This window comes from Oenanthe melanoleuca, chromosome 10 (genome assembly GCF_029582105.1).
Source record: "Oenanthe melanoleuca isolate GR-GAL-2019-014 chromosome 10, OMel1.0, whole genome shotgun sequence".
NCBI classification, from domain to species: domain Eukaryota; kingdom Metazoa; phylum Chordata; class Aves; order Passeriformes; family Muscicapidae; genus Oenanthe; species Oenanthe melanoleuca.
This window is the reverse complement of record NC_079344.1, coordinates 10594251-10621122: the sequence shown is the minus strand read 5'-3', so window position 1 is coordinate 10621122 and position 26872 is coordinate 10594251. Positions and strand designations below refer to the sequence as shown.

The window sequence follows — 26872 nt, the reverse complement described above, 5'->3', positions numbered from 1 at the left end:
TTTCCAGGTGCTCTCCCACAACATCCTTTAAAGTTTAACAAGATTCCCAAGAATTTCCCAGAGCAAACACCAAACTCACTGGTCTGTCTCTTGTCCCCATGATGTTCACCACTTCCAAACTCTCATCCATCTGCCCAATTTGAAACAGGCAAATTAAAATGTCAGCAAAGAGCTTGGCAAGTTGTGTGCATACCCTCAGGATGTGCTCTCCATCTGTGGAGGATGCTCACCTGGTCCTGTGCCCTTGAACAGCTGGTCACTGATATGAACTCTTCATCCTCCATAAAGCTGGATACAATTTTGGCAGATGAAAAATATTTAATAGTCCTTCTCTTATCACTGATTCAGGCTGGCTTTTGTTCTGTCATTAGTGTAAGCTCTCCATATATCACTCTGAAGGTAAAATTCTCCTCCATATCCTCTGTACCAGCTAACTGTCCTCCTCAAAACTCCAAACCCCTCCTTGAAGTGAGGCCAGTGTTGTTGTCCCTGAGATACTTATGTGCAAAAGGACTTTCCTGTCTGAAATACACCCTCAGCATCTGTATGGCTGCTGCTTTCCATTCCTTTGTTTTCTCCTGCATTCTTCTTCCTCCCCTCTCCTACCATTGTGATAATTCAGCAATGCCCCATTATGGTCCAGTCTCTTGCTTAGCCAGCCTGCTCTATATCAGTCCCATCATCCTGCCTTTTATTATCTTTTTTTTTCCTAGAGTGAATGTTTAGGGCAGCCTTCCCAACTGTGTCTGAAAGACCTGCATTAAAGCCCAGCCAGCTTTCTTCCACTCATTTCACATTCCCTGTAAGCCAGCTCTCTGAAAGGCCACTGGTTTTGTGTGGCTGCCCTTTCTGCAGACCCTCCTCAGCACTTCAGCTCCACAGGGAATACAATCACTTCAATTCCAAGTTTATTTATTACAGTTGCTCAATTTCCTTTAATCTGTCATTTCTCCTTCTCCCCCCCCCACGATTGCTTTCTTTCCACTGAGCTGTGAGTGCCCTGAGGAGGCTTTTCCCCCTGACCCTCGCTGCCTGCTCCAGCCCATCCCTGCACTGATTATTGCTCATTATCCTGTGGCTTAATGAATGTGCTGGGCCCTTTGCAAACAAATGCGTGTGTCACAGGCAGCAGCTCCCCCACTGCTGACCCCTCGGGACTAATTGAGGCAGGGAAGACAACACTTTCAGGCACAAATTGCCTGTATCAGCACTGAGAAGGAGAAACTCTCCAAGGCCTGTCTGAGAGAAGGAAAATGTAACAACAGAGTGCCCATGTCTGCCTGAGGCTTGTAAAACAACATATTTCTGGGCAGGGAGAACCACATTTTAATGTAGGGGATGGATGTCCCTCCAGTGACAAGGCTGAGTGCAAAACCACAAGAATCCCTTCAGAGCTGTAAGGGCCAGAGGAGCCCCAGCTGACATGAAAACCATCACCGTGCCTCCCTCCACGTGAAGCTGTGTGAGCACACACACCTCCTGAGGTTCAATAGGTGTATTCATGTATTAAAGCACTGACACAAACAAACAAACTGCCTTCATAAGCTACAAAATCCTTGAGTACATTGTAATTAGCTGGGCTTGTTAAACCACTTAATAAGCTATAGATAGCACGTGTGTGATGCCCCTGTGTCTTGGCTCAGAGGGAAGGACAGGCAATTGCTTAAAGATGAAATGTGTTCAGTTCTTGAGTGAATCCTAAGAACTGTTCCCTCGACATGGGGAACTTCTGCCCAGGGCTGAGACCAACACCAGGGTCACTCAGTACAGTGCCCACTCCTCCCTCTGTGTCCTGTTCCCACCTGGCAGATCCCAGGTTGTGCCAAGGAAAGGTGGAAAGGCTAGCACTGGGAACCAGCAAGTCATCACCAGGATTCATGCTGTGATCACCCTTTTCCCACTCCCTGAAGAGTCCCAGGAAAAGGGGAAAGTCAGCAGGGACACAACTAAAACCAGGCAAGACAACTGTAGAGTTACCCAGCACCCCTGAATGCAAATGGAAGGCAGTGCTTTAATTTTATCCCAGATCCCAGCTTACTCCCACAGTGCTAGCACCCATCCATGTGCCCCTGTGCAGTCCAGCTGGCTATCCAGCTCCAAATTTAACTTTCCCCAGCACACCACCACGCACAACTGCAGCTTTTGTGAGCGGGCAGAGCAGCTCCCGCAAACACCGCCTCCACCGAGCCCACCACGGGGATCTGCAGCTCTGCAGCTATTCCTACATCTCAACTGGATTCTTCTTTTCATCTTTGTTCTGCCTCCTATTCTAGTGCTCAACCCCAGGCCTGCTGCCTTGGAGCTTCTTCCAAATGCTGCATTCATCCATTTTTAAAGGTGACCTTCCAACTTTAAAGGAAGTTAGCAAGCCTCGCTGTCTTCGTTTGCCCTCTCCTTCTTTTCAACCTGCTCTTTATTATGAATTAAAAAGGGGCCTGAAAGGTTTTCTCTATTAAAAAATAAAAGCTTTAGAAAGAGCACATGTTTCCATATCATTTCTCTCCCAGTTTTTGCAGCAGACATTTGCATGTCATGGTGTTTGCTTGCTGCAAACAAAAGCCCTGATGCTCTGATTCAGCCACCTACCTGACTTTGTGGGCTGCCTGTCACCCTACCCCACCACTGGTCACCCTAGTTCTGTCATTGCTGTTTGGCAGAGCAATGCCCTGAAAGATTCTGCCTGAAAAATAACTTTTGAGTGAATAGAGTTAAAAGTGGGTTTATTTTTAGCTTGGAAAATACCAGATACCCAGGCTAGACTGTGGCCTCATAAGCTCTGGTGCTGGCACAAATGAAGGGCAGCAAATAAATGAAGCACTCTTTATTTCACCTTACTGCCAAAAGTGCATTTTACAAGCCCTGGGGCCATATAGCAATGGAAAGGGAAGGTGTCTCCAGCCCTGAGCAATAAGATTACTCTTGCCAATGAATTGGTGACAGTAATTAAAAAGGAAATAGAAAAGCAACATGAGAGTTTCCTGCTGCTGTAGTACAACATTTTGCCATTTAATCAGGACAATCAGAACATGAATTTTTACTGTAATACAACTGACATAGGAAAGAAAAACATGATCTTAAAAAGTCAAAGCTCAACTTCCAACCCTTATCTTAGATTACAGAATCAAACAAACAACAGCAGCAAAGCACAAAGAAAATAAACCAAACAACCAATCCCTCTTCCTCCCTTTCCACTCTTGGCTGTGAGTTCTGCTGCTATCCAGACAGGTTGTGTAGGCTATTTCTTTTTGCCAAGAGGTCAGGACACCACAAATCACTGCCATACAGCCCCACTCTGGATTTAATAATCAGCATTTGCTTCCATCCAAGAACCCAGAGACATTTTCTGAGTTAAGGACATCTGCCTGCCAAGCATGAGGCTCACACCCACAAACTCATTTTGTGCAGACCACCAAGTGACCACAAGTGAGCAGGAGCCCTTATTCACATCTGGCTCGTGCCACACTGAGCCTGGAAGTGCTTGGGTCAGTGAGAAAACATCCAGCCTCTCTTCCCAAACCATTCAAAAATCCCTACCTGACACTGCTTGCCAGACTAAGTGTTAATCCTTAACCCTGCTTGATCCCAGAGCATCCCTAGGACTCTTCCATTCTCTTTCCAAGCCACATGTCCATGCTTTTCCTGACAGCCCCACTGTGCTCTCACATGCTCACTAGGACACACACTTCAGCTCCTCAAAAGCCAGCCATCAAGCTGTACAGCAAGGGAAGCAGATGGTTATGCTCTTCCTACAATTATCTACTGAAAGTAGGTGAGCAGTTCAGATTTTTAGCAGAAAAAGAGGGCTTCCCAAAGCAAAGGCAAAATTTCAAGGAGGTAGTGCCAGGTCAAGTTTGAGTACAACACCAAATGGAAGGCTCCTTGCTTTGCCTCACAGCCTCAGCCTTTCCTTGGCTCTGATGCTCAGTTTTATCTTTTGGCTATGAATGATTCATGGAGCCTTAAAATATATATAATCTATATCTCCTAGAACAAAGAGTCTTTTTTTCTGGGGTTTTAAGGGAGCAGGGAGCAGCATGTGTGCTGCCTGCTCTTGGGCTCAGATGTCCCTTGGGAAAGGACCCTTGTGGCTCCACACTTCTTCCCAAACCCCAGCAGCTGTTCTGAGCTTGCAGCTGAGCTCTGTGAGACCCCAGCTCAGGCTCTACAACACAGGGATGTGCTGCTGAGGGTCTCCAGAGCTGCTGTCTGGAGTCACACCCAGCTCAGAGCCAGCCTGTTCTCATCCATCACTGGCAGTCCCAGTCATGGACACCATCAGTGGACTGTGGGGCACTTAAAGCATTTATACAGAACTGCAGATGGGGAAGCTGCAGCCAAAACTTACCTCCATGCCACAGCCTATTCCCTCAAGGCTTTACCATCCTGACCTCCAGTCCTCTGCCTTGGGCTGTGGATCACATTTAATGGATGTGTTTCTTCCCTTGGAAATCCAACACCACCTTTCCATCATGAGTATTTGATTCCTACTACACACACAGGCACAAATACACACACACCCCTGCATCACCATCAGTGAGCATCTACTTACTTCTCCAGACAAGGACACAACTTTGGACACAACTTTGGATGTTATGCCAAAGGCATTTCCTTTCCAGCTGAAGAGATGCCCATCCTCTGGATTCTTGCTGGGGAATCTAAGCATAGGGCTGGGTGAGATCTGGTGAAAGCTCCAACCAGTGGGACCTGTTCTTACTCAGAAGGGAGCACAGGGAAATGAGAGGTGGAGAGGTTTCAGAGAGGGAGGGCTGGAGTCCTCAGTGGATCATGTCCAGCAGGCTGTGGGATGCCTGCCACACCAAGAGCCCAGCTGGATGCCAGACTGAGCATCACAGTGCAGTAAACTAAGGGCAAAGACATGCCCCAGAGGGTTGAACCAGCCCTTCAGGTATAATCCAAACAGATTCTGTGCAGCCCTTTGATTTCAGTGGCCCTTTCAGATCAAAGAGCCAGGTTTCAGTCTGTGCTGTATCTACAGCTCATGATCACCACATTTCCTTGCTCTTTGAGTCTTAGAGGTCTTCCTTAGAAGGAACATTGCAAATCCTTACCTATTTGGGTGTACATGACAATGTCTTTTATGCTCAGGAGTCTTTGTTTTCTAAGGATGACTGTATTTTCGGTGAGAGATATTCTCCTTCCCTTGTGAGACTGCTATTGATATCATTCTATCCCTTTTTTTTTTTTTTTTTTTTTTTTGAGATTCATGCCAGCACCACTGAATCTAGAGAAGGAAATCTGGCAAAACATGAGATGCTTTACACATTACTGCCATGCAGAGAAGCTTAAGGACCTACAGAGAATGTTACCCAACTCCCAAGGGTCCACTGTGAGGTTAACAGGATTAAACTGAGTCACAGGGTGATACTTTCATCCAAGATACACTATCAGGGATTTTTTATCTTCTTGTGAAGCCAAAGCTACAAGATCTACTGTTGGGATTGAGTGGCAAGCATGTCATATGGCTGCAAAAAAGGCATTTTCTCTGTGTTGGATGCACTGCTGGCCCTGGGCAGGAGATTTAAGGCACACCACAGCCTTTTTTTTTTGCTGATTGCTAATGAAAATGCTATTACCAAGTAGCCACTCTTGCAGTTCTGTGCTCTCAAGTTTTCCAAAGGAGTCAGCAGCTATGCCACACACATTCCCCAGCTCTGCCATGCCTGCTGGCATTCTGGCTGCATCCTCCATCACTGCACCTGGCCCAGGTGGTCAAACAGGAGCAGCTGTGGGTGTTAACCCTGCTCTCCAGCTCTTCTGCTTTCCACTCCCACAGTGCCAGAACTGCAGCATTTCCAGCCAGAAGAGCCCCTGCTTCCTCCTGAGCAGGGACTGACAGTTTCCCACTGATACTGTCTAATGCAGTCAGTTATCATTGATGCATTTAGAGCTGATCCATCAAAATAATTCCTGCTAGAGGTCTGAATCCAGCACATTACACACAATAGCTCCCTAGAAGGAGAAAAAATGTCACTTACCTGTCTTTAAGTGAGGCCCTTCTCAGTTGCCTGCAGTGCCTGTGCATGGTGAGATGGCTTTGGGGGACTCATACCTCTGGAGCTGTTCAGCAGTGCTGAGCATGGGACTGGAGCTTAAACACTTAAAACCTCCAAACCCTCTGGGTCCACCCAACAACCAAACGTGTCCAGGAAGCACAAAGCAAACCTGCAGCCCCCCTCAGAAGCTAACAGGGGGCTGGACCAGGCACTATCAAAGAAGTGACCATGCACAGCTGCTCCTGTCATCCCCACATATTGCCTGACACTGATACAGCAAACCCAAAATGCTCTGTTGATCCAGAATATCTCCAAAATTGCCAGGCAACAAGGTCTCGTGAGGAAACCTGAGCAGAGCTATGACTCTTCAGCCTGGCAAGCCGAGCTCACATCAGTGGAGTTTGAAATGTGCTTTAGCATGATGTCACTGTACAAGCCTGACAGTGGCACCAGGGTCTGAATCCTGGCAGGACCAGGCCTTGGATACACCAGCTGGTAAGACCAGGAGCTCCTCCTCTCTTGTATCAGATGTTGCAATATACTCCACCACCTCACCAGCCTCGCCCATGGACCACAAGCATCCCTCCCTCCCTCTCCCAGTTATCTTAATAAACAGCCTGGACACACCTGTGACTCACTTAAGATAATGATGACCTGGCCAAAATCAGTTTATTCAGACATCCTGGCAGTTACTGAGCTGATGCAGCTCCAGTCTGGCTCTCCCTGACTCCTCATGGATGTGCCTGACCTCCAGCAGTGGCTGCTCTGCCATCAGTGGATGGAAACCCACACACAGGTCAGACACAGGCTGCTCCCAGAATTCAGACTGGAGCCAGAAAAGCTGCTTGCTCTGAAAACAAGCTCTTAACTGTTCCAAAGGCTCAGGCAATGACAGTTTTTCTTGCCTGCAGAAAGACCTGTTGGGACTAACCCCAACATATGAAAAGAAACATGGGGTTAGAGACAACCCCAGAGAACAGATGATTGAAGGGTATCTCTGCATGTTGCATTTCTGACTACCTGCCTGAAGCATTCTCTCACCCAACCCAAGAACAAAACCAACACCCATCACACAACATGAATATTTGAAGCAAAATCTTGGAGAAAAAAGGCCAAATACTCTGAAATAATAAACAAATGCTTACAGAAAGTCAACTTCTCTGCAGGAATCAGGCACAGATCACAAATGAGTCACTAACAGCAGAGCAAATCATTTAACCAGCGCTTAGAACAAACCCCTCCACTTTGTATAGAACAACCAAAATGTATTCCTGCTGATTAGTCAGCAGTTACACTCACAAGTTCAAAATAATATCAAAATTCAAATGTAGCTGTCTTGCAGTCGCACTCTGCGTTACTGCTGGAGAAACTATCATCTCTTTGCAAAGGAATCCTCCTGCAGTTATTTACTGGTGTGTGGGTTGGGATTTATTCTAGCTCTGTGGCATCAGACCACATGCTAGCACCACCAAGAAGCCTGCCTGTCTTAAGGAAAGTAGTGGGGACAACACTGGAAAAACCACAAAAGATAAAGGTAAAGTAAAATGCACCACAACAGCAGAAGATTGCTTCAGCAGGTAAAGCACCTTTTCCAGCTGTGAGTGGGCAGGTCTCCTATCAAACTACACCCACACCTTCACAGCAGCTGTATGCACTTCCCCACAGCTTGTTAAATTTTCTTCCAGCTGCTCAGGCTCTGCAGGCACTGGTAAATGCATGGTTAACATGGACTCTTTGACTCACTGCACAAACAGCACCAGAAACGCTTCCAAATGTTAAGGAAAAAAATGAAATCGCTCAGCATTGATTTCTTGTGTGCTCTCTTGCTGCTGCTCCTCCAAACCCGTGGTTTTTAGCTTTACTACTGTGTCTAGGCCTCTTTATCCTGTGCTAATGCCAGGCTTAACCCTGAGGATCTGCAGCTTGTTCTGGGTACAAATCAGAGCAGAGCAGTGACGCACTGCTGCAGTTTGCTGAATCAGCAGAAGCAGCTTCCTCTGACTCCCCATTGCTCCCAGGAATTCCCTGGGCAGCAGGACACAGATAGAGGGGAAGGACAAAGACATGATGGTAGAAAGAAACACCAAACTACCACCTTCAAAACAAGCTCAAGCCTCTTGGGAGAGAAGGCATGACTCCTCAAATGCACATCTAAATAAACAAAAATCAGCAAAGAACATCAGGACTCAGTGCAGTGTGGATAAGCAGATGCAGAAACTCAGTATACCCCAATCATGACCTACAGCATCTCACACACAAGACACTGCCCTGCAGCAAGTCTGAGCCCAAGGTCCCACACAATGATTTCACCCTGGAGAGAGCTACAGTGCCAGAAACACACTGTGCCCATCATGCTCCCTCCAAGCAGGAACTAGAAGAAACATGACTCCATCTTTTTAGAGTTGAAGTACAATGAGCCAAAACTTGTTTCTCTGCTTGTTTACACACAGGATCCACACTCTACAAGACCTGAGGAGGCAGGGTTGTGAGCTCAGGAGAAGCTGATCATCCCTGCTAGAGGTGTGCTGCCCTCACCCTACCAAACCAGCATCCCAAGCTCCTTCAGTAATAGCTCTTTATCTGAAGAGTCATTTGAAGGCAGGGTGGGGAGAGACAGCAGCACAGCATTATCAACTCATGGTGCAGCTGTCATGAAGAGCATGGAGCCTCCACATGGGTACATCAAGCAATAGAGACAACCAAGAAGGAAGAACAAGAAGAAACAAGTGCCCAACCCCTTTGCAATGCTTGTCAGAGCCCATAGTTAAACCAGCTCCTTTTGAACTGACAGCATCAAAAATACTGTGGGAAGTCATATGTAAGGATTCAGTTGTCCTGAAACACAAAGCAAAGTGAACCAAAGCTGACCACAGCAGCAGCCTGAGTAATTGGCTAATCAACCACTGCTTGCAAAGTTTCTGGGCTGTGAAATCTCATAACAGACCCTGCAGTAGTGGAGAAGAAAAGACAGAGCTTCCAAACCCCATGTTTGTTTCCCACACCTCAGAAAGGAAAAGGAAACAGGGATGGAATCCAATGCAGCTCAGCTGCTCATCCCTTGTGTAAGGTTGTGTTAGGAGACAAACATTTGTCTCGGGCACTGCAGACATTCCTGGAAAGGTTAAGGTCTCAGCCATCACCTAATCCTGTGAACCACAGCACCCCATCACTCCTAGGGACACACTCACTAGAAGGAAGGTCATGTGGAAATTCACTCACAGCATCATTTTGAGACATTTGCTTGAAAGTCATGCCAGGAAGTTATAGGAACAGAAGGATGCTGGAAAACATGTTTTTAATTTGCTCATCAAAACTCTCACCAGGTTTTGTAAGAGGGTTCCAGCACCATCCACCAATATGTGCTCAAACACACCCCCGTCCTCATGCCCACTGTCACCTGCAGGTTGGCACAGCAGCTTTTAGTTACATCAGTGACATCTCCTGTTAACAATTCTAAGACACAGCTACTAAGACACACCCTCATGCCAAGTCCCACACACTGCAGAACGGTTCCTCTCTCCTCCTGGAGCATCCAACCACCCAGACAGGAATTTCTAATGAGGAACCTGAGTACAGTGCTCACCTGCACCCCACTGCCTCCACAGCAAACACACCCTTGGGAGTTTAACATGAGCCTAATTGTTTCTGAGGAGGGGACAACAATCCAACACCCAACAGCCAATTTTTCTGGTTTTTGTCAATTTGCACAGCCAAGCAATGAGACCTGAAGCAACAGCATATCCTGAAACAAAAGCACTGCAGCCAGAGCAATCTTTTACTGTCAAGCTCCCTGAGAGATAAGGCTTCTAATAAAACTTTTCCCACTAACTATAGAAACTTGTCTCGGCAAATCCTGACACAATCTCCTGCAGTACCAGCTTGTCCCTGAGAATATGACCATTTTGTGCTACAAAAACCAACTGGTTGTCAACTGAGACCATTAGCAGCGAAGCTCTCAGGCAAGAAAACATCTTTATGCCTGGTGAAAGTGACAGAAACAAGAGCTACACCTGAGCAATGTTCCCATCACCACTGTAAATACCACCCCCCCCACCCGCCAAAGAAGAAAACAAACCAAACTCCCCACACATGGACCATCTCATGAAGAAGTAGACTATAGGACATGTCATTCTGAACATTTATTTATTTTGTCTTCAAAGAAGAGGCCTGGTGCAGCTGTTTCGTTAGAAAATAAAGTGTTTATTAAGAAACTAGACATTGAACACCCCTATAGTCTCTGTGAAAAGGGACCGTCCCATTTCCCATTAGCACAGGATGATAGTTATGGCAAGATAAGAATGCTCAAAGATGGAGGAATCTCATTGACAGAAAATGAGGTAATGATTTACAATAATTAAAAATAAAATAAAATTTAAAAAGAAACATCCTTAGACTTGCTACTTAAAGCCACCAATCGCAAACAGCCACGACTGGCTTTCGTTTTCAGCAGTGAGGAACCAGAGACTTTAACTGGTGTTAAACAAATTGAGACATCGATCACAGTGGGGAGAACTGCTTTTAATTATGTTGTACGGTCCGGAGGATTTCTTCTAAGCAGAGATGGACCTGAGCTGCAAAATTCAACCCTTCCTCTGCTAGGGTGTTTGGATATAGGCTTCTGGTCCAGGCCCACAGATGCATCTCTACGACTGATACACACAGTTGAGAGCAGAGTCCCCTGAACAGTGCTAGGGAGAGGAGACAGTTCGGACGGACAAGACATCCCCAGGTCAGGTGGCGACTTCCAGGAGATGGGGAAGTTCAGTTCAGACAAGCACCCAGCGATTCACACGCTCGTGAAGCTCCTCCTGACTCTGTGAATCTGCAGAATTGAGGTGTCCGTGGCACACGGCCGCAGGTCCTCTCTGGCAGTGCACCTCTGGCATTTCCAGCTCCGATGCGGGCAGGAAACGTTGTTGGGAGATTTGGTCATGGTTTCTGAAGCCATCCAACCTGAGCCAGGTCTCCTCACGCTAACCAGATGCCCCCTAAGGCATGTCCGTAACTTAAAGCAATCTGCCACCATCTCTCCAGTACTCTTCTATTGCACTTTACCTTTTTATGCAAACGAACCAGGAGAAGAAGCAAGAGAATGGAATATTCCCAGTGATATCCCTATGGGACAGCTGATAATAAAACCTCCTGGCAATCTCCAGGGTGGTTCATGCAGGTCACCTGTAAAGGCAGGACATCCATTCTGAGGCTTCTGCCCAGTTCTGGTGGAGAGGGACCGTGACTCTTTCCAGTGGCAGTGACCCTTGAGGGCTGGTGATTTGGAGACACCCCTGATGTGATAAGGTCATCTTGGGCCACCAAGAAGGCAAGCAAAGCTGAGTGGCTGGTGAGCAAGCTCCTGGTCCAACACTCCTCTCAAAAGGATCTGGCCACACCTGAAGCTTTTGGAATATTTTGTGTCCTCTAGAGAAAATCTGCTTTGCTTATAGGTTATCACTGATATGTGTGAGCAAATCTGTATTTCCCATACACGTGACATCCAGAGAGTCCAAGGAAAGCCATGCAAGGTGCCACAAGGGCAGCTGGCTTCTCTTGAGGACAGGATGAAAGGGTTTACTTTTCCATCTGAGAGGCTTTGGATGAAGTAAGACAAAAGTGGGACAGGAGAGGGGAAGAGAATACAATTATCGGCCAGAACAGGAATGGTACTCCTGTTTTTTCCAGAGAAGAAGCAATAGAACACTTTTTTTTTTAACTCCCCTTCACTCAGCCAGCCTCGAGCTGATGGTTCTGGGTTACAATCAATCTCTGGTGGGGTGGGAATACAGGGCAGAGCTAAAGGGGGCTGGAAAAGATCCAGCCATGGGACCCACGTGCGTCTGATACTTTTCCACTTTGCTTACTGCTCTAGTCCTGGCAAGGACACAGACCCTCCTGCGCTATGGATTCTCCATCCATGTGGGAAGTTCCAGGCAACTCCTCAGATAAAGCTCATCATTTAAGCAGCAGGGAGAGACCAGAGAACGATAACTATATAGTCAGATCCAACAAGCCGCTCTAACACACAGACAGACAGACAAACAAAAGAAGCCTCCTAGAATATGTGCACTTCAAAGATAACCACACTCTTCCTGTCAGAGAAGTAAGATACTTTTTTTTGATTTGTTTTGTTTTCTTTCCATCCTCATTCCTTCCAACATTATTTTCTGTGCAAGAACTGGGAGCAGGGCTGCCTCTGTTCTTACCAAAAGTCTTCATTCTGCTTTAGTTTCTTCCAGGCTCCCGCCTCGGCTGGCTCTGGGACACCTCCCATGGCGGTGCCACGCAAGAGGTGATGGCAGCATTCACTGGGTGGTGCGAAGACACAAGCTTACAAGGAAAACTCCAAGCAGGGAGGACATGACTAAAGATGTCAGTTTGGTTGGCTTGGTTGGGATTTTTTTTTTTTTTTTTTTTTTTTTTTTTTTTGTGTTTTATTTTAAAGCAAAAGTACAATTATTTACTGTGTTATTAGGATGACTCCTTTCAATTGGGTTTTAATTCTCTTTATTTGCTCTCATTGCTGCTGTTGTGCCTTGCAGGAATATTTAACGAACACAGCGACCATTGGAGGAAAAGAACAACCCTGTTATCTGGTGACAGAAAACCACAGTTTCAGTTGGCTTTAACGTGTGTACAGGCAGGGCTGTAGAGTCCTATTAGGAGGAGACCTCAATCCATACAGACCACGCTTACTGCTTCCCACCATTTTGAGGGCACAGCCTATAAACTTGACATCAGAACAGGGACTTTTAAGGAGTTTTTAAAAGCCATGACGTCCTTTGCTGAAATAAACACTGACATCCTCAACATAAATGCCTTGGTTAAGAGGTTTGGAATGTCCAGGGAGGCTTATTGGATTCAACATAATTTCTCTGAAACCTAAAGGGGGAAAAAAAACAGAAAAAAGAAAAAAGCAAAATAAAGTAAACGAAAAAACAAAAAAGAGCAAAACTAGAAAAAAAGAGAGAGATATCGACACACATGTGATTATATAAAAAAGAACCAAATGAATAACTAGCAAACGGCTGCCATTAAATTAAAGCCAAAATGTCCTCTCCAGGCAGGGCTGCCTCACTCTGTCTTTCCATAAAGAACAGGCAATCATTTCATGTGGAGCGTGCAGGCACAAGTGCTCTGAGGACAAGGGGCATGCAAGAGGTCTGGACAGACAACTGCGGACAACTCTTTTCCAGAGGTTCCCACTAAATCCAAATTCCTACCTAGTCCATCTTTTCCCTAGGCAGACAGTGAGGAATAGGGAGACTCCTTCCTGTGCCTATTTTTCCCTCATGATTTATCTAATCTGGCATAACATTCTTGAAGCCAAAAAGTACCATTGCAAGGCAGGGGAGACCTGACTCTCATAACCCCACAGACATTTCTTCAGGTGTCCCTTCTCCACCAAACCCTGCATGCTAGAGGCATCTGCTCCTCACACAGCCTCACCTCCCTAAAAGTGATCTGAAGGTTTAGGGTTTGCCAGAAACACTGGCCAGATGAGAAAGAAAAATAAGGGGAGCAGAGATCATAGGCAAGCTCCTTCCTCCAGTCCAACAAGCTTACAGGGCAAATATAATGTTTTAAAGGGCTCTATCAAACATCTCTTCAGAATGTAGCTGCCTTGGGATGCCCCAGCCAGGGAAATTCACTTGTTTGCCACGACCAAGACGTGCATGGCAGGATCTTGGGGATTGTTCTAATCTGTACCAAATTCTCATGGATCTAAAGGGTTTTTCCAAGAAATTACTGGGATGTCTTGTCTACATAATTGATCTGAGATTTAGAAAATACTCCTGCACCTCATACAGGATCCTGAAAAAATCAGCTAAGTTAAGTCTGGCATCACTAGAGCAGCAGGAGCAGCTTGGATGCCATTAAGAACTGATCTCAATAGGAAGAGTACTTTCAAAAAGGCTAGGAAATTTTCTCATACCAAAACTACCCCAGCTAGAAGATTTTTCTTTTCCTATTCCTTCTTTCTATTTTGTCTTTTATATCTATTTATATTTCTGCACTGCACTATCTTACTCCATCTGCACATCAAACACATGTTTGATGGACCTGAGGATGCAGAAAAAAGCCGTTTGTTTGGTTTGGAACTGTTTAAACTTGTTTGGGGGAAACTATCTGCTATTCTCAGTGGCTCTTAAGGGCCGATCCACATGGGAGAGTAAGCAAGGCTCAGCTCTGGTTCATGTGTCATAAACAAGATTCATAGGCAAATTCCAAGTGCTGAAATATCATTAGTAAACGAAATGAGAGTGAGAAAGGGCCCAGCTCAACTCTCACGGTTTAAAGTGATCAGAGTCACTGGGACACAAATAAACACGGCATCCCTGAACGTCACTATTTATCGTGTTTTGTTTTTCATAATATAAATACATTTTATGGCCACCAAAGGATAGCTGGGAAAGTCTATCCTCAACAATACCAAGGATCTCCAAGGAGAACTCCTGTCTGCTTTATTTTCTCTGCATTTCTTAGCTCTGCTAAATTAAGGCAATTTCACTTCTGCCAGGCCACATCCAGCAGACCTAAAAACCCACTGGGGACACAGAGCCTCAGCGAAGGGACGTGTGAAAGATCAGCAAGACTGAAGGCTGGGCACTCTGAGGGCTTTGCTGCCTGTCATCAGTGCTGTGCACCCAGGGGTCCCCAGTGAGAGCAGGGGCTGCAGTGGGGGTCAGCCCACCACTGCCGAGGAGCGTGGCAGGAGCACAGCCCACCTTCCTGGGGCTGCAGGGCTGAGCACACATCCTGCTGGCTGGGGAGAGCAAGGCAGCACCAGTCCTTCTGGCATCCTCTCCTTCTGATTTATTAAAGTCCCCAAAGAATCTGAAAAAAACCACGCCTCTCTCCAGCTTTTCTCTCTCTTCCTCGCTGCTGTTTCCCCTATTGTACTGCTGCCTTTTAACCCCGTTCTCTTGTATGGAGCAGAAACCAACAAGGCTCTTGCTAGGTTTATGTCTTCGCTGACAGATGTGAGATGGATGATGCTCCAGGGTTAAAATGGGTGAATCTCAACAGGTTCAGAGTTTGGATGCTGCTATGACAAATGTCATCTACCACCACAGCTATTAGCTTCTGAAAAACTGGATTGGAAATGTCTTAAAAAATGTGGGAGTTCTGCTTTACTTTTTTTTTTTTCTTTTTTCTTGTCAAAAAGAGAAATAGAAGGATTCAACTTCTTAGAAGGAGTTGGGGAAATTCTAAAAACAATAACTTCTGTGGAGTTTCACGTTTGTCAGTGCCAGCTGGAAAATGGGAGGAAAATTACTATCTTTGACATTGGTTGTAGATTTGTAGGGGAAACTCCAACATGCAAGCCTGAAAATAGTAAGGAGGTAACAATCCCCACCCCGTAGATTGAAATCAAAAACATCTCCAAAGACCTACAAAACTGGGAAGGGTCTGACATACTAAACTTTGTGCTTGTCCCAGTTCTAGTGATATCACTTTTTAAATTTAAACATAATACTCTCTCTACTAATAGCATTGTATGGTTGTGGAATAAATGTATGGAGAGTGTTGGAGAACAGGGAAGGAGGAATGAGCTCAGATTTGCTGTGCAGCTCTAACAGCTTGAGATGGAGGGAGCAGATGGGACATTTCTCTAAGCAGGCTGGATGGATGTGGCAATGAAAGGACAAGAAAATTGAAGGCAACCAAACCATGCAATCAGTTTTTGTCCTCAACCCTGGCCATCCACTTAGTCCTCCAGAGCTGTCTTGTGTTTCCCAACATCCTGGCTAATGGGTTTTGGCCACTCTGCCCCATGCCCATACCAATCCAGTCTATGGACACTACCACCCTGCCAGGAACACACCTCCTCCACTGAGAGAGCAAAAAAAAGACATTTTCACCTTGCCTTCCCTGTGTGCCTTCTGGTAAAATTGCCACTATTCAAACAGAGCATGCTTCTAAGGCTTTGGAGACCTGAGGCTGCTGCACATCACCTGAGAGGAGCAGCAGGGATTGTGACACGGGGAGGCGAGGGAATGACGCAGAAAATGATGCACTACCCCTCACAGCACCACTACCTGCCACAGCAGGAGGGGTGCACACCAGTTTGAAACCCAGGGATGGAAACTGCTTCTGAAACAGCAATATAAATTGCTGTGGGAACGGATGAGAAAAACAACAGGATGCTACGTTTGCTAACACCTGGCAAAAATGGGTTAAATAAAAATAGCAAATTAAGGGCAACAAGCTGGCCAAACATAACTCTGCTATCCATGCAGCTCACATTAGGAAACGGAGCTTTGAGCTCTCTTCTGAGTTACAGCAAAATTTATGATATAAAGGAAAAGCAGTGGGAGACTCCAACAACAGTGTACATTTTATCTTTCTCTATGTGCAGATATGAAATGTGAATAGCATCAAAGAAAGCATGAAAACCATCAGGCCTGGCCCACATCCTGAGCAAAGGAAATAGCCATCCCTTTAGTCAAAGTCAGCACTGCTATGTCTATATCTGAGGGGTAAGCAACACAACAACCCATGTTTTCTGTCATGGATGGGTTCATCTGCTGGGCTAGCAAACAAACCCCTCTTTTTTTTCATTCCACTCACAGCATGTAACAGGGTGAGATACAACCCAGGCTAAGGCCTCACTTGCCACAACAAAGCAGGTCAGAGAAGCTCAGCAGAAACACACTGTAAGGCTCTCCCTGATGCTCTCAGCTATCAACCACATCATCTCCTTTACTGTCCAAGGTAAAGGCAGAGAGTCCAATCTCCTCTCATTTATACCAGCCCGACAGTGTTGACCACAATGGAGAACCTCCAGAAAATTCAGTCCACAGACGAATTTCACACTGATACACAGACCTCAAGCAGATCTTCAAGTAGATTACACCTCTTCTTAGATTAGAAAGGCTCTGAGAGCTTCAGAAATTCTTATAATCCTTCATTTTCATGTAAGCAGGGTCCTTATTCGCCTCCATGGCAGCTCACCTTGTATCTGTTTTAATTTTCCATGGTTAAACCTTTGGCATTAGAGTCTCCCAGTTTAATCAATGAGATCTGATGTCACAGGAAACCTCTTGGGAATGTGCTAGATGGAACTCTAGCTACAGCTTGTGCCATCTTCCTGTGCTTGTCCACAACCCAAAATCACAAACAGAAGATCACAGCTCTGTTTTGGAGGGCAGGGAAAGGAAGAGATGGCTGAGACCAAGAGAAAAGCAGAAGCAAATGGATCCAGAAGATCCCATTTCCACAGAAATTCCTCTAATGTTTGACTAGATCAGAGGAAGGGGTAGAACAATTCTGCAGGCACCCAACGGCCAAACATCATTTTCTTGAGGAAAGGGCAGCATTCACAGCTTTCCATGGGTGAACTCCTGAAGACTTTGTAAGATTGACTGAACCTTTGGTCGGAGGAATTCCAGTATCCGTTGTGTTTCCACTGTTGCCACCATTAAAGTAGGCCGTGTCCATATTAGCCAGGATCACAAGTTTGTTTTTTCTGGAACTCTTTCATGGATGGAGTAGTTCCAAGATACTAAATGATGTAGCCTGATAGCTCAGGAGGCAGAGCTCCAAGATTCCCACCAATCCCCCTTAGGAAAAGCCCCAAAGTAGGAAAGCACTTAACAGGGTGTAAAATGAAAAATAAGAAGGAAAAACAAAATCACCTATTTAAGACCAAAGATGACAGAAAATAAAAGGCTATTTTCAGGTCTGAGATGGCCTGTGATTGGAGCCAAAGCTACCCTCTTGTCCAGAGGCACAGGCAGTGCTTTTTCTCCAGCCTGCTCAGAGGTGCAGCTATTTAAAGCTGAGGCCCACTGCATGATGGAAAGCAGCCAGATCAGTTGGGCCTCATCGGTTTTGTTTTTCTTAGATTGAAGCCAGAGTATGTGAAATGACTTGTAAGAGGACCAGGGAACGGGGAAAGGCTGGGCACCCAGCAGCCTTGCCCACGACATGCAGAGCTCAGTCTCTGCCTCGTTTAAGTGGCAGTGGGTCACAGAGAAGGTCTCTGAGCAAGGAGAATGGCTCTTTTGTCCCCTGAAATACCCACAGCCGTGCAAAGACACGTGGCAAAACCCTCAGGGGTTACAGGTCAGCCATGAGAACAGGCTGCAGGGAAGTGTTTGCAAAGTTGGTTGTAGCTGACATCGTGGGCATTGTCCAGCTCTGATTCTGCTTCTGCCTCTCCTTGTGCTCGCACTGACACATCCAGGAGCCTTCTCCTCCACCATTCTCACTGCTGGGAGGTGAAAAACCTGTTGTCCTGCCTCCACAAGTCCCCACTTCTCACCACTGTGCACTCTTGCTGCCTCTGCACTCCACAAAGCCCAAGGGACCTGGCGTGAAAGATCCCATCCTAGCAAGTAATGCATCATTTTCATCACTTTGGTTTTCAAATATATTCTTATGTCAATTTTTAATTTTTTTTTTTTCAAGTCAGCCCTCGGAGTGCTGCCAATTTAAGCACAGTGCTACAAGAGCTTCTCATTTCCACTTTGCCTGACAGGTATCCGTGTCCCTGTGACACTGCCTCTGCTCCCCAGCTGCTTCAGATAGCAATAGTCACCCTAAGCATTTCAGAATTATTGAAACCACTGACTAATGTGCCCAGAAATGAATATCCACTGGGAAAGAATCTGGTTGGGCTCGTGTTCCTTAATTGCTGATTAATTCCAATTATGGTACAGCTGATCCACCAGTACCACAGATCACCACATCAAAGAGCCAACCAGTAAAGGAAGCCCCTGAGTTAGAACAGCAACAGCTCTGTTTCAAAGTTCTTTCCAGCTGGAAAGTGCTTCATAAACATTAATTTGTTATGCCTTGCTCATTCCCTGGGGAGGAAGGAGCTGTTACATTTATTACACAGGCAGCAAAACGGTGGCACAAAGCAGGACCACGTTTTCTCCAAGGTCTCCAAAGGAGCCAACGGCGGTCCTGAACATCCAACAGCTCCAAGGCTCCCATCCTCTGCAGGAGCTCTGGGCTCTGGAAAGGGACAGAAGTGCTTGGTAAAGCCACAGGGCTGGGATATGACAGCAGACACCAAGAGCAGACACAGATGGTGGACAGGATTGCACACAACTGCTGCAGCCTGCAGCTGGGACCTGCCCAGCCCAGGCAGTGCCAGGGATGCTCTCCTGCTCTTCTGAGGATGGGAGGAGCTGATCAAGGCCCAGAATAAATCCTTGTTGTTCAAGCCTCTTTACGCTGCCATCTGCTCCAGCAACACCTTATGTCATCCAGAAAGGCCAGAGCTGCCCTCCAGGAAGCCCAGGAGCTGTACAAGCCAAGAGTCTGAAGTGTCAGGAAGAACATCCTGCGGGAAAACACGATTCCGTGGAGTTTACAAACCGAGGATGGAAAGCGAGGAGCGCAGGAGATCTCAGCAGGCAAGGAGGCACTGAGCACTACAGAGGAGCTGTAAATGGGAACAGGAAGAGCTGAGGGCTAAAACACAGCAAGAGCAGCAGGGAGTTTCGAGGAACAAGGTTTCGTTGGTTCTCTTTTTAGGCTGTTTGGATGCTGCGCTGTCCGGAATTATTGTTCTTCATCTGTGTCTCTCCAGTGCTCCTACTCTGCTGATTGCTTTGGAAACAAAGCTGTCACCACAGCTCTTCAGCTCTTGATAATTGCCCCAGTAGATGGTTCTCAAAATAAGTTGTCTTCTGCACCAAAATATGTCAAAGGGTGTTATTACACTTCCCAAAAAGAGCTCCCAGCTCCAGATTTTGTTTTGAGACCATGTCTTAGTATCTTTCAGGATTTCACAAGCTCTAAAACACACACCCCAGGGCACAGGAAAGGCTGTGCTCTCCCAGGGGAAGACAGAAAAACACGGATTTATGCTGATACTACAGAGCTCCTGTGGGACTGTGTGGATAGTGCCAACCAAACGAGTGTCAGCTATTCATTCTGCAGGAGAAGGGGCTTTGCTCCCACCAAACACATGTGAAACATGGGAGGTTTTTGCAAGAGAATGTATGAAATGCCTGGGAAGCTCCTTGCAGCCAGCAAAGCACTGATGAGGTGGGTGAGGAGCCCTGTGCTCCAGGAAACCCTCACTCCACCCCAGAGCAGAGGGTGAGCTCTGCAGAGTGGGGAAGGTCTGGCACAGCACAGCAGGGCAGCAACTCTAGATTTAAGCCCAAAATGTGTGTCTGCTGTTGATTAGGGGTCACCATTCAAAGGAGGGAGGAAGGACCAGGAGTCCTTTCTGAGAAGCTTTTTCCAGCAAGCAGTCTAGCCGTGAATTTTTGCTCAAGCAATCAGCTCTGAGCTTAACAAACTACACATCTGCCAGACCCTTCTCTGCCCCAGCTTCATTCTGGATCTGCAAATAAGTCTCCCTCTCTCCCTTGTCCCTCTCACATCAACTCACCTAAATGCACAAGGCATTTGAAGCACTTGAGCCCAATCTTATTTCACACCATGTCACTCTGTGCAAGCCTTTGTGTGTCTGCCCCACCTGAGCCATTGGCATGTGCTGATCAAACACCAGCAGAGCTGAGGGGCAGTGAAGGGGCTGAGCTCACAGGCACTGCAACATGGAAACTCCTGGGAACACAGCTATCCAAAACCTGTTTTCCCTTTACTGGAGGCTTGAGAAAGAGGAAAACATCTTGACTTAAAAAAATAAGGAGAGTAAGTCTTTCCTCTTCTCCATCATCTATCAACAAAAGTCCTGCCTTCCACCACAGCTAGGACATCTCCCCCTCTATTTTAGCTGTTCCTTGAAGCAAGAACTCCCCACACCACGGCTAAAACATGCAAGAACATGTTTTAGGTGCTCTAACAGCACCTCCATATTTGCACATGCAACTAAATGTGAGAGATCACAGTCCACAGCCCAGAATTCAACCCCACTGTCAAAACCAGCCTGTGCACATAGGAAACCAAGCTGAGTGATGCCAGAAGTGGCAGCACAAGGCAGGGAGAGCGTGCACACAACCTGCTGAGCGTGGGACACGTGGGATGGCTGGGGGGAAGCGTGAGAGGGATGCAGAGAGCGATGCCACAGCACAGAGCACGTGGCAGGGAGCAGAGGAGTGAGAGAGAGGGGCCAGGGCTCCAGCTCACACGTGTGGGGCTGAGAGCACAACGCTGCTCAGCATTTACTCTCACATTACGGATTTAATGGCTTTTAACAGGAGACTTTGTAAGCGATCAGGAATTGGAACAAAAGGAGCTGGGGGAATAATTATCCTAACCAGGGGAGCTAAAGAACATGGCAAAATCTGTGCTGAGCAATCATGCTAATTAAAGGCACCCAGAAGAATCAGGAGAGAAACGCCAAATGCTTTTCACTCTGCTGCCCTAATCCACTAACAGCCTCGGCACTCTGACTCCCACCAGCTGTGGGAAGGACGGCTCTGGGCGAGTTGGTTTGTAGCAATAAATGACAGAGATAAACAAGTGACACGGGGGGGGGCTGGTCCCCTCTGCAGTGGAGCCTGGAGCAATGTTTGGCCTGCCAAACCCAACAGTGGCTGCTGTGCACCAGCAGCCTGGGAGAGGACCAAGTGCTGCCACAGCCCCCAGCTGAGCAGCAAAGATCCCAACACGCTTCCCAGAGCGCAGAACACCTGCTGGCAGTGAGCAGCATGAGGCTGAACACAGCCCAGAGCCACCAGCCTGGTCCTTTGGGCTGGCCAGCCCTGCTCAGCTCTGCAGGGAGCTGTGTCACAGCTCAGACACTGCTCTGTCCTGGGATGTGTTCCCAGTGCCACACCAGAGCTCTGGCAGCACTGAGCACGCTGCTCCCTCGTTTGCACAGCTTCAGTCATCACAGGGTTGGGTCCCTCAGATTTGGATTTCAAAGGTAATGACATCTATGCAGGAGGCATCATGCTGATCTTCTAATGCTTGAAATTCCAGTTGGGCCTCTTGCTGTGCTAGCATCAGAAAAGCAACAGCTAACACTGCAACATGGGCACATTTTCACCCAGAAGTGTGGAGACTTGACAAGTGTCCATGTTGTAGAGAAATAAAATGAACACTATTGCTTCAGCAGACTATAAGCTTTACAGACCCAAATAAAAATTCCTGTGCACTCAGCTAGTGTAAAACCCAATCAGACTCCTCAAGGAGCTGCTGAGCCTTGGTCTGATGGGGATTTCAGGGAAATATCTTCTTCAGATATACCTGAAATCCAACAGGACATCACGTGCCAAGGTAGATGGGTGCAGAAACACAATTAACACAACAAGACACAGTGGTGAAATCACCCACTGAGTACAGAGAAGCCTCTCTCTGCCCTTCCCAAGCTCCAAGAGAAGGTTCTCCTCAGATAACTGCTTGAGTGAGATGTGAGACTCTTCTCCCCAGCACTGCAGACCTGGCTGTTGTTGCAGTCACCTGCATTGGCACAGAATGGGAGCTGTGCTGGGGAGGTGGTGAGGCAGAAAACCCAATGCTAACCATTGCCATCAAGTAACAGCTTTCTACGTAAAAAACAGTAGGCTTTTTCTTAATCAACAGGTCCATTAACATGGAGCAAATACCTCTGTAATGGACACCCACAGGATCACAGGCTGAACTATTTGTGTGCAGCATCTTTTGATTGATTCACCCTAAAGATCATCAAGTAAATGAGAGAGGATGTAATACTTCTGCAGGAAACATTCCACAGCGGATACATTGATTGCAACACTCAGCCAGCTGCCGTGTGCCAGCCTCATCTCAAAGAGACTTCATATTTGAGTCTCTGATTAAATACTATGAAATGGAGAAAAAAAAAAAAAAATCAGGCCTAGATTTGTGCTTCCTTCATGGAATCTGGAATTCTTCCAAGGAGGATCGCATGAGTGACCAATGTCCACTCTCCCCCTCTCTCCCTCTCAGGACTCATGATTCTTTTCCCTTGGCCCTGGCCACTGCCGCTGCCTGGCCTCTTCCCACTAAATCCTTGGATCAAAACAACAGAGCCTGTTTGGTGGCACACCTGGAGACCTGTTGATTTATTCATTCAACCCCTAAGTGCATTTTGCCTGCCAGTGCCTCTCTGACTCCTCCTCTCTCACCACAACAGATCCCCTTTCAATCAAAAGCCCACTCGAAGCCCAACAGGACAAGAAAAGACAGAGCTGAGAATGAGGAATAACCTGAGCTGAATACAGAGTCATAGAGTCCAGGACTCATGAGGAAATTAGCAATGAAACCATCAGCTGAATAATTTTCCCCAGCAGCAATCCCAGCCAGCAGGGATGGCCCTGGAGCCCGAGCTGAGAGCTTGTGCACTCTGCAGTTTGCAAAAGCAGGTTCTTTTTCCACAGACCAAATCCCAGGCTGACACCTCCTTTATGAGCTGCTGAAAAACACCATTTTCTGGACGAGCTCTGCAAAAACACAGTGACACTTCCAGTTTATGAGCAAGCCCTGCCACCGCTCAGCGAGCCACAGCCTTGGAGCTGTCAAAGCCGTGCTGAATGAGAGCAGCGGGGCCAGGAGACTGCTGGCAGCCCTGCTGAAGGGACGTGCTTGTTTCACATGCAAATGAACCACACAAATTGAGACCAGACCCTCCTCCTCCCCTCGGAGCCGCCCGTGAATTACAGAGGCGGGAGGCAGGTGAAGGGTCTTTGAGGCAGGTGAAACACAGAGGTACAAAGGACCCAGCATCTAATTGGAGACAAGAGGAGAAAGCTGAACACTCACCCAGAGCCACAGGGAGACACAGCTGACCCTCCCCTCCTGAGATAAGCTCCATCAAGAGAGCATCCAGCCTGTTGGATTAATGACTCCTTCAGGCTAATCAGCAGTGCCAGCACCTACAAATGGTGTGGACACTGCTGAAGGCTCGTGGAAAAATTCAGCCTGGACTTTTCCCTGGTTGGGGATCTTTCTCAGAGACAAAACAAGGGAAGGAAGGAAGAACAACACAGACAGAGCCGTGTGAGTGTCTCGTGATGCTTTGCATAAAGCATGTTTTCAAAGAGGTGTTGCCTTCTTTGACCAATGAGTCTTTTCTACTTTGTTTTTCACAATTTATCCTATATATATATGCCATAGCTTTCAATAAATCACTTCTTGCTGCCTGGAAGGAGTTGTGTTGCTGTGTTCTTTCATTGCTTCCTAGCCTTACAGCAACACAATGGCCCTTCTCTGCTGTAGCTTCCATCCTTTCTCCCCTTCAGCACCATCAGGATAATAAATAAATAAAACAAGCCTGCAGGTCTCATCCAAGCTGAACCACATGGGCCATTACAGCCAGGCAACAAGGTAAGTGCTGCAGGTATAAGCTTGGCTGTGGGTTCTCGGCTCCTGCTCCTCTTCCCTTCTTTTCAAAGAAAATAAAATTGGGTTTGCATCGACTACTGAGAAAATGAGACAACATTATACAGGACACGACCCTCTGCAATCAAATTAGGTCATTGCAACACCATAGCCAGCATGGAGTGTGTAGCCCTGATAGGGTATAGGATCAAGGAGAATAATTTTATGCAGTAAACATTAAAAGACAAAAGGAAAATTAATCGTATCAAGACATCTATCATAACTAGAGTAAGAAATGAGTTTGGAGTGGCACAACAAGCAGCACTCCTGTCTCTGGGCTTCCCTCCCAAGTCTTTCCTGTGTCTCCATTCAAACCATCCTGACACTTGTCACAGATGCTCATTATGTACATGGCAGAAGTTGGGAACTATTTTTGCCTCTTGCTGCACAGCTTCCTTTCACCCAGAAGCTCTGACAGTTTTCAAAAGAGTAAAGCCACTGTTCAGAGAATTTCCAACTGTGGCCCAAGAACAACAAACAAGGGTGCTGATTTCAGGGGTGCTCAGATCTGTTTAGACACAGGACCAGGTCCAGCAGCAGTGCTGTACAGGACTGTGGGGATGTAGATGTGGAGCCTGGGCTCTGTGCAACCTGGGAGCTGAGTTCTGACACAAAACCAGTTCAGCCAAACTCCCTTCATGCCTGTTTCACCACATCAGGCAGAGGAATATACACCCAGTATATTCATCCTGCTACACGTGGGAAGGAGAACACAAACCTTCCTCAACTCTTGATTTACATAGCAGTCTATAGCAGTGGTTTCCCAACTGCATAATGAGTACATTAACTTTGGCTAAGCCAATTCTCCAGAGATGAAGAGATGGAAAAAACAATCGAAACAAACTGTGATAGAGTTTTTGATTAGGCAGCTGATGATCAATAAAAGTTATCTGCGGGGCACAGAGTGTTAACGAGCTACCATTCCTGTATCAAAGAAACACCTGAGCCCATGGTCCCTGCTCCACACAGTCCACAGGGGTCAGCAAGACCTGCTCCTCCCGGACTGGCAAGGTGAGAACATGGGCTGCAGAGCCCACTGGTCTCACCTGCCTCATTCCTGTTAAAAGGCTGATGGAGGAAGAAGAACAAGAAATAACCTCAAAGCAGGATGTGGCTAGAAAGAGGGGAATGAAAGAGGTTAACAGCCTGACTCAGACCTGAGATGCTGTGTTTGGGGGAAAAATAAATTGAAAAGCCATTCATAGCCTTCTCAGATATCTTCATTTATTTAAAGAGGCCTTGGAGCTCTGCAGCTCTAACACCAACACCTCTACAGCAGGGAGCAAGAAGGACCAGCCAGAGGGGATACCAGCTCACTGCCACCAGTGATGCAAGGCACAAAGTGACCCACACCACATCCTGTGATTATCCTTTCCCCCACAAGGTCATTGCAAAAAAGGTGTTACATCTCCATGGTTCTTAATATCTTAAATTCATCCCCAAAGATTCTAAGGCATTCAAGAGTGGACTTTATAGAGAATTTCTCATAGTAACATAGCCACCTGTTTAACAGCACACAGCAGCAAGGCTGCACAAGGGTTTCAGAGAGCAAGTGGAGAGGAGAGCTTCATATTAAAGTTACAGAGAAGAGACAAGGCTCAGATCAGCAGACACATAAAATATCACTGCCTCCGCCTGAATTTAGCTATTTCACTGTAACTAATCATTTTACTCTTCTAGAAATGTCTGGAGAACTGTTAGTGACCACAGGGAGCTGCTAGGATCTTTGTATTACATTTCCTCCAAAAGTTGCCTCCTCTGACAGCCCAGCCCAGCCTGCCTACAAAAGGGATTTGTTTTCCCAAAACCCACTTAGCCTTCCTGTCCTTAGAGGGTCTAGGGAAAGCTGAGAAAAAATCAGCAGACAGGATACTTGTTCTGAAGTGTCCCACAGGGAACAAAGGGGATGAACAGCACATTAGGATTTCTCCCCCAATTTCTCAAATTCTCACGGAACTGGGGTTTGCAATTGCCCTCTGCAGAGCCCATGTCAAGACAGATCATTAATACTACTAGACACTGAGGATCTCTTGTATTAAAAAAGCACAGCAATTACTTAGTTCAAATCTCTATATTATTCATAAGATCTATATCTATCATGGATATGGTATTTACACAGCTATGGGGAAATGCAATAAATAAGGCAATAAGCTTTTCCTTCCTCCAGGTCAAGATGAAAGTCTGCATCTTGGAGAGCAGTGCTTTCCTTGGGCAGCCAGGCTCATATCCCAGCCTCCCTGCCTAATTCCTGCAGCCAAGAGCTAAAGCCAAGTTGAAGAATGACTGCTTCTCCTCTGAGCCCAGCACTCGGGTTCCAGCACACTCCAGTGCAGCCAGCCAGGAGGAAATGCCCAGGTGGAATGAGACCTGCAAGGAGAGGTCTCTTCAGAGGTAGTCAAGAGAGCAAAGCAGAACATATCAAGACTGTAGCATGGCCCCTATGAAGGTGGAAAGGGAGAGTTTGATCTAAGCTATCTGGAAAAGAGCAGGAAAAGTTCAGAACTGCCATTTTCTGGGATTATAATATGCAGCTGACAGCTCCAAGGATGTGTTTATCCATCTAAACCCCTGACTCCAAATGACTGGCTGTGAAAGGACTTCAGGTGGGG

At 46.7% G+C, this 26872-nt stretch overlaps 1 protein-coding gene across 3 annotated transcripts in view; it reads right to left on the bottom strand.

The window, feature by feature from the left end:
* NTRK3 (neurotrophic receptor tyrosine kinase 3) overlaps nucleotides 1-26872 on the bottom strand; it is a 203200-nt gene that overhangs the window by 54504 nt on the left and 121824 nt on the right. Inside the window, exon 13 of one of the 3 annotated variants that reach the window (XM_056499873.1) lies at nucleotides 10194-12890. The exons of the other annotated variants lie outside the window; for them this stretch is intronic. Within the exon in view, the coding sequence (XP_056355848.1) occupies nucleotides 12772-12890 (119 nt within the window). The 3' untranslated portion in view covers nucleotides 10194-12771. Of the gene's footprint in view, nucleotides 1-10193; nucleotides 12891-26872 lie in introns of those variants that run through there. 3 annotated transcript variants of the gene reach the window in all.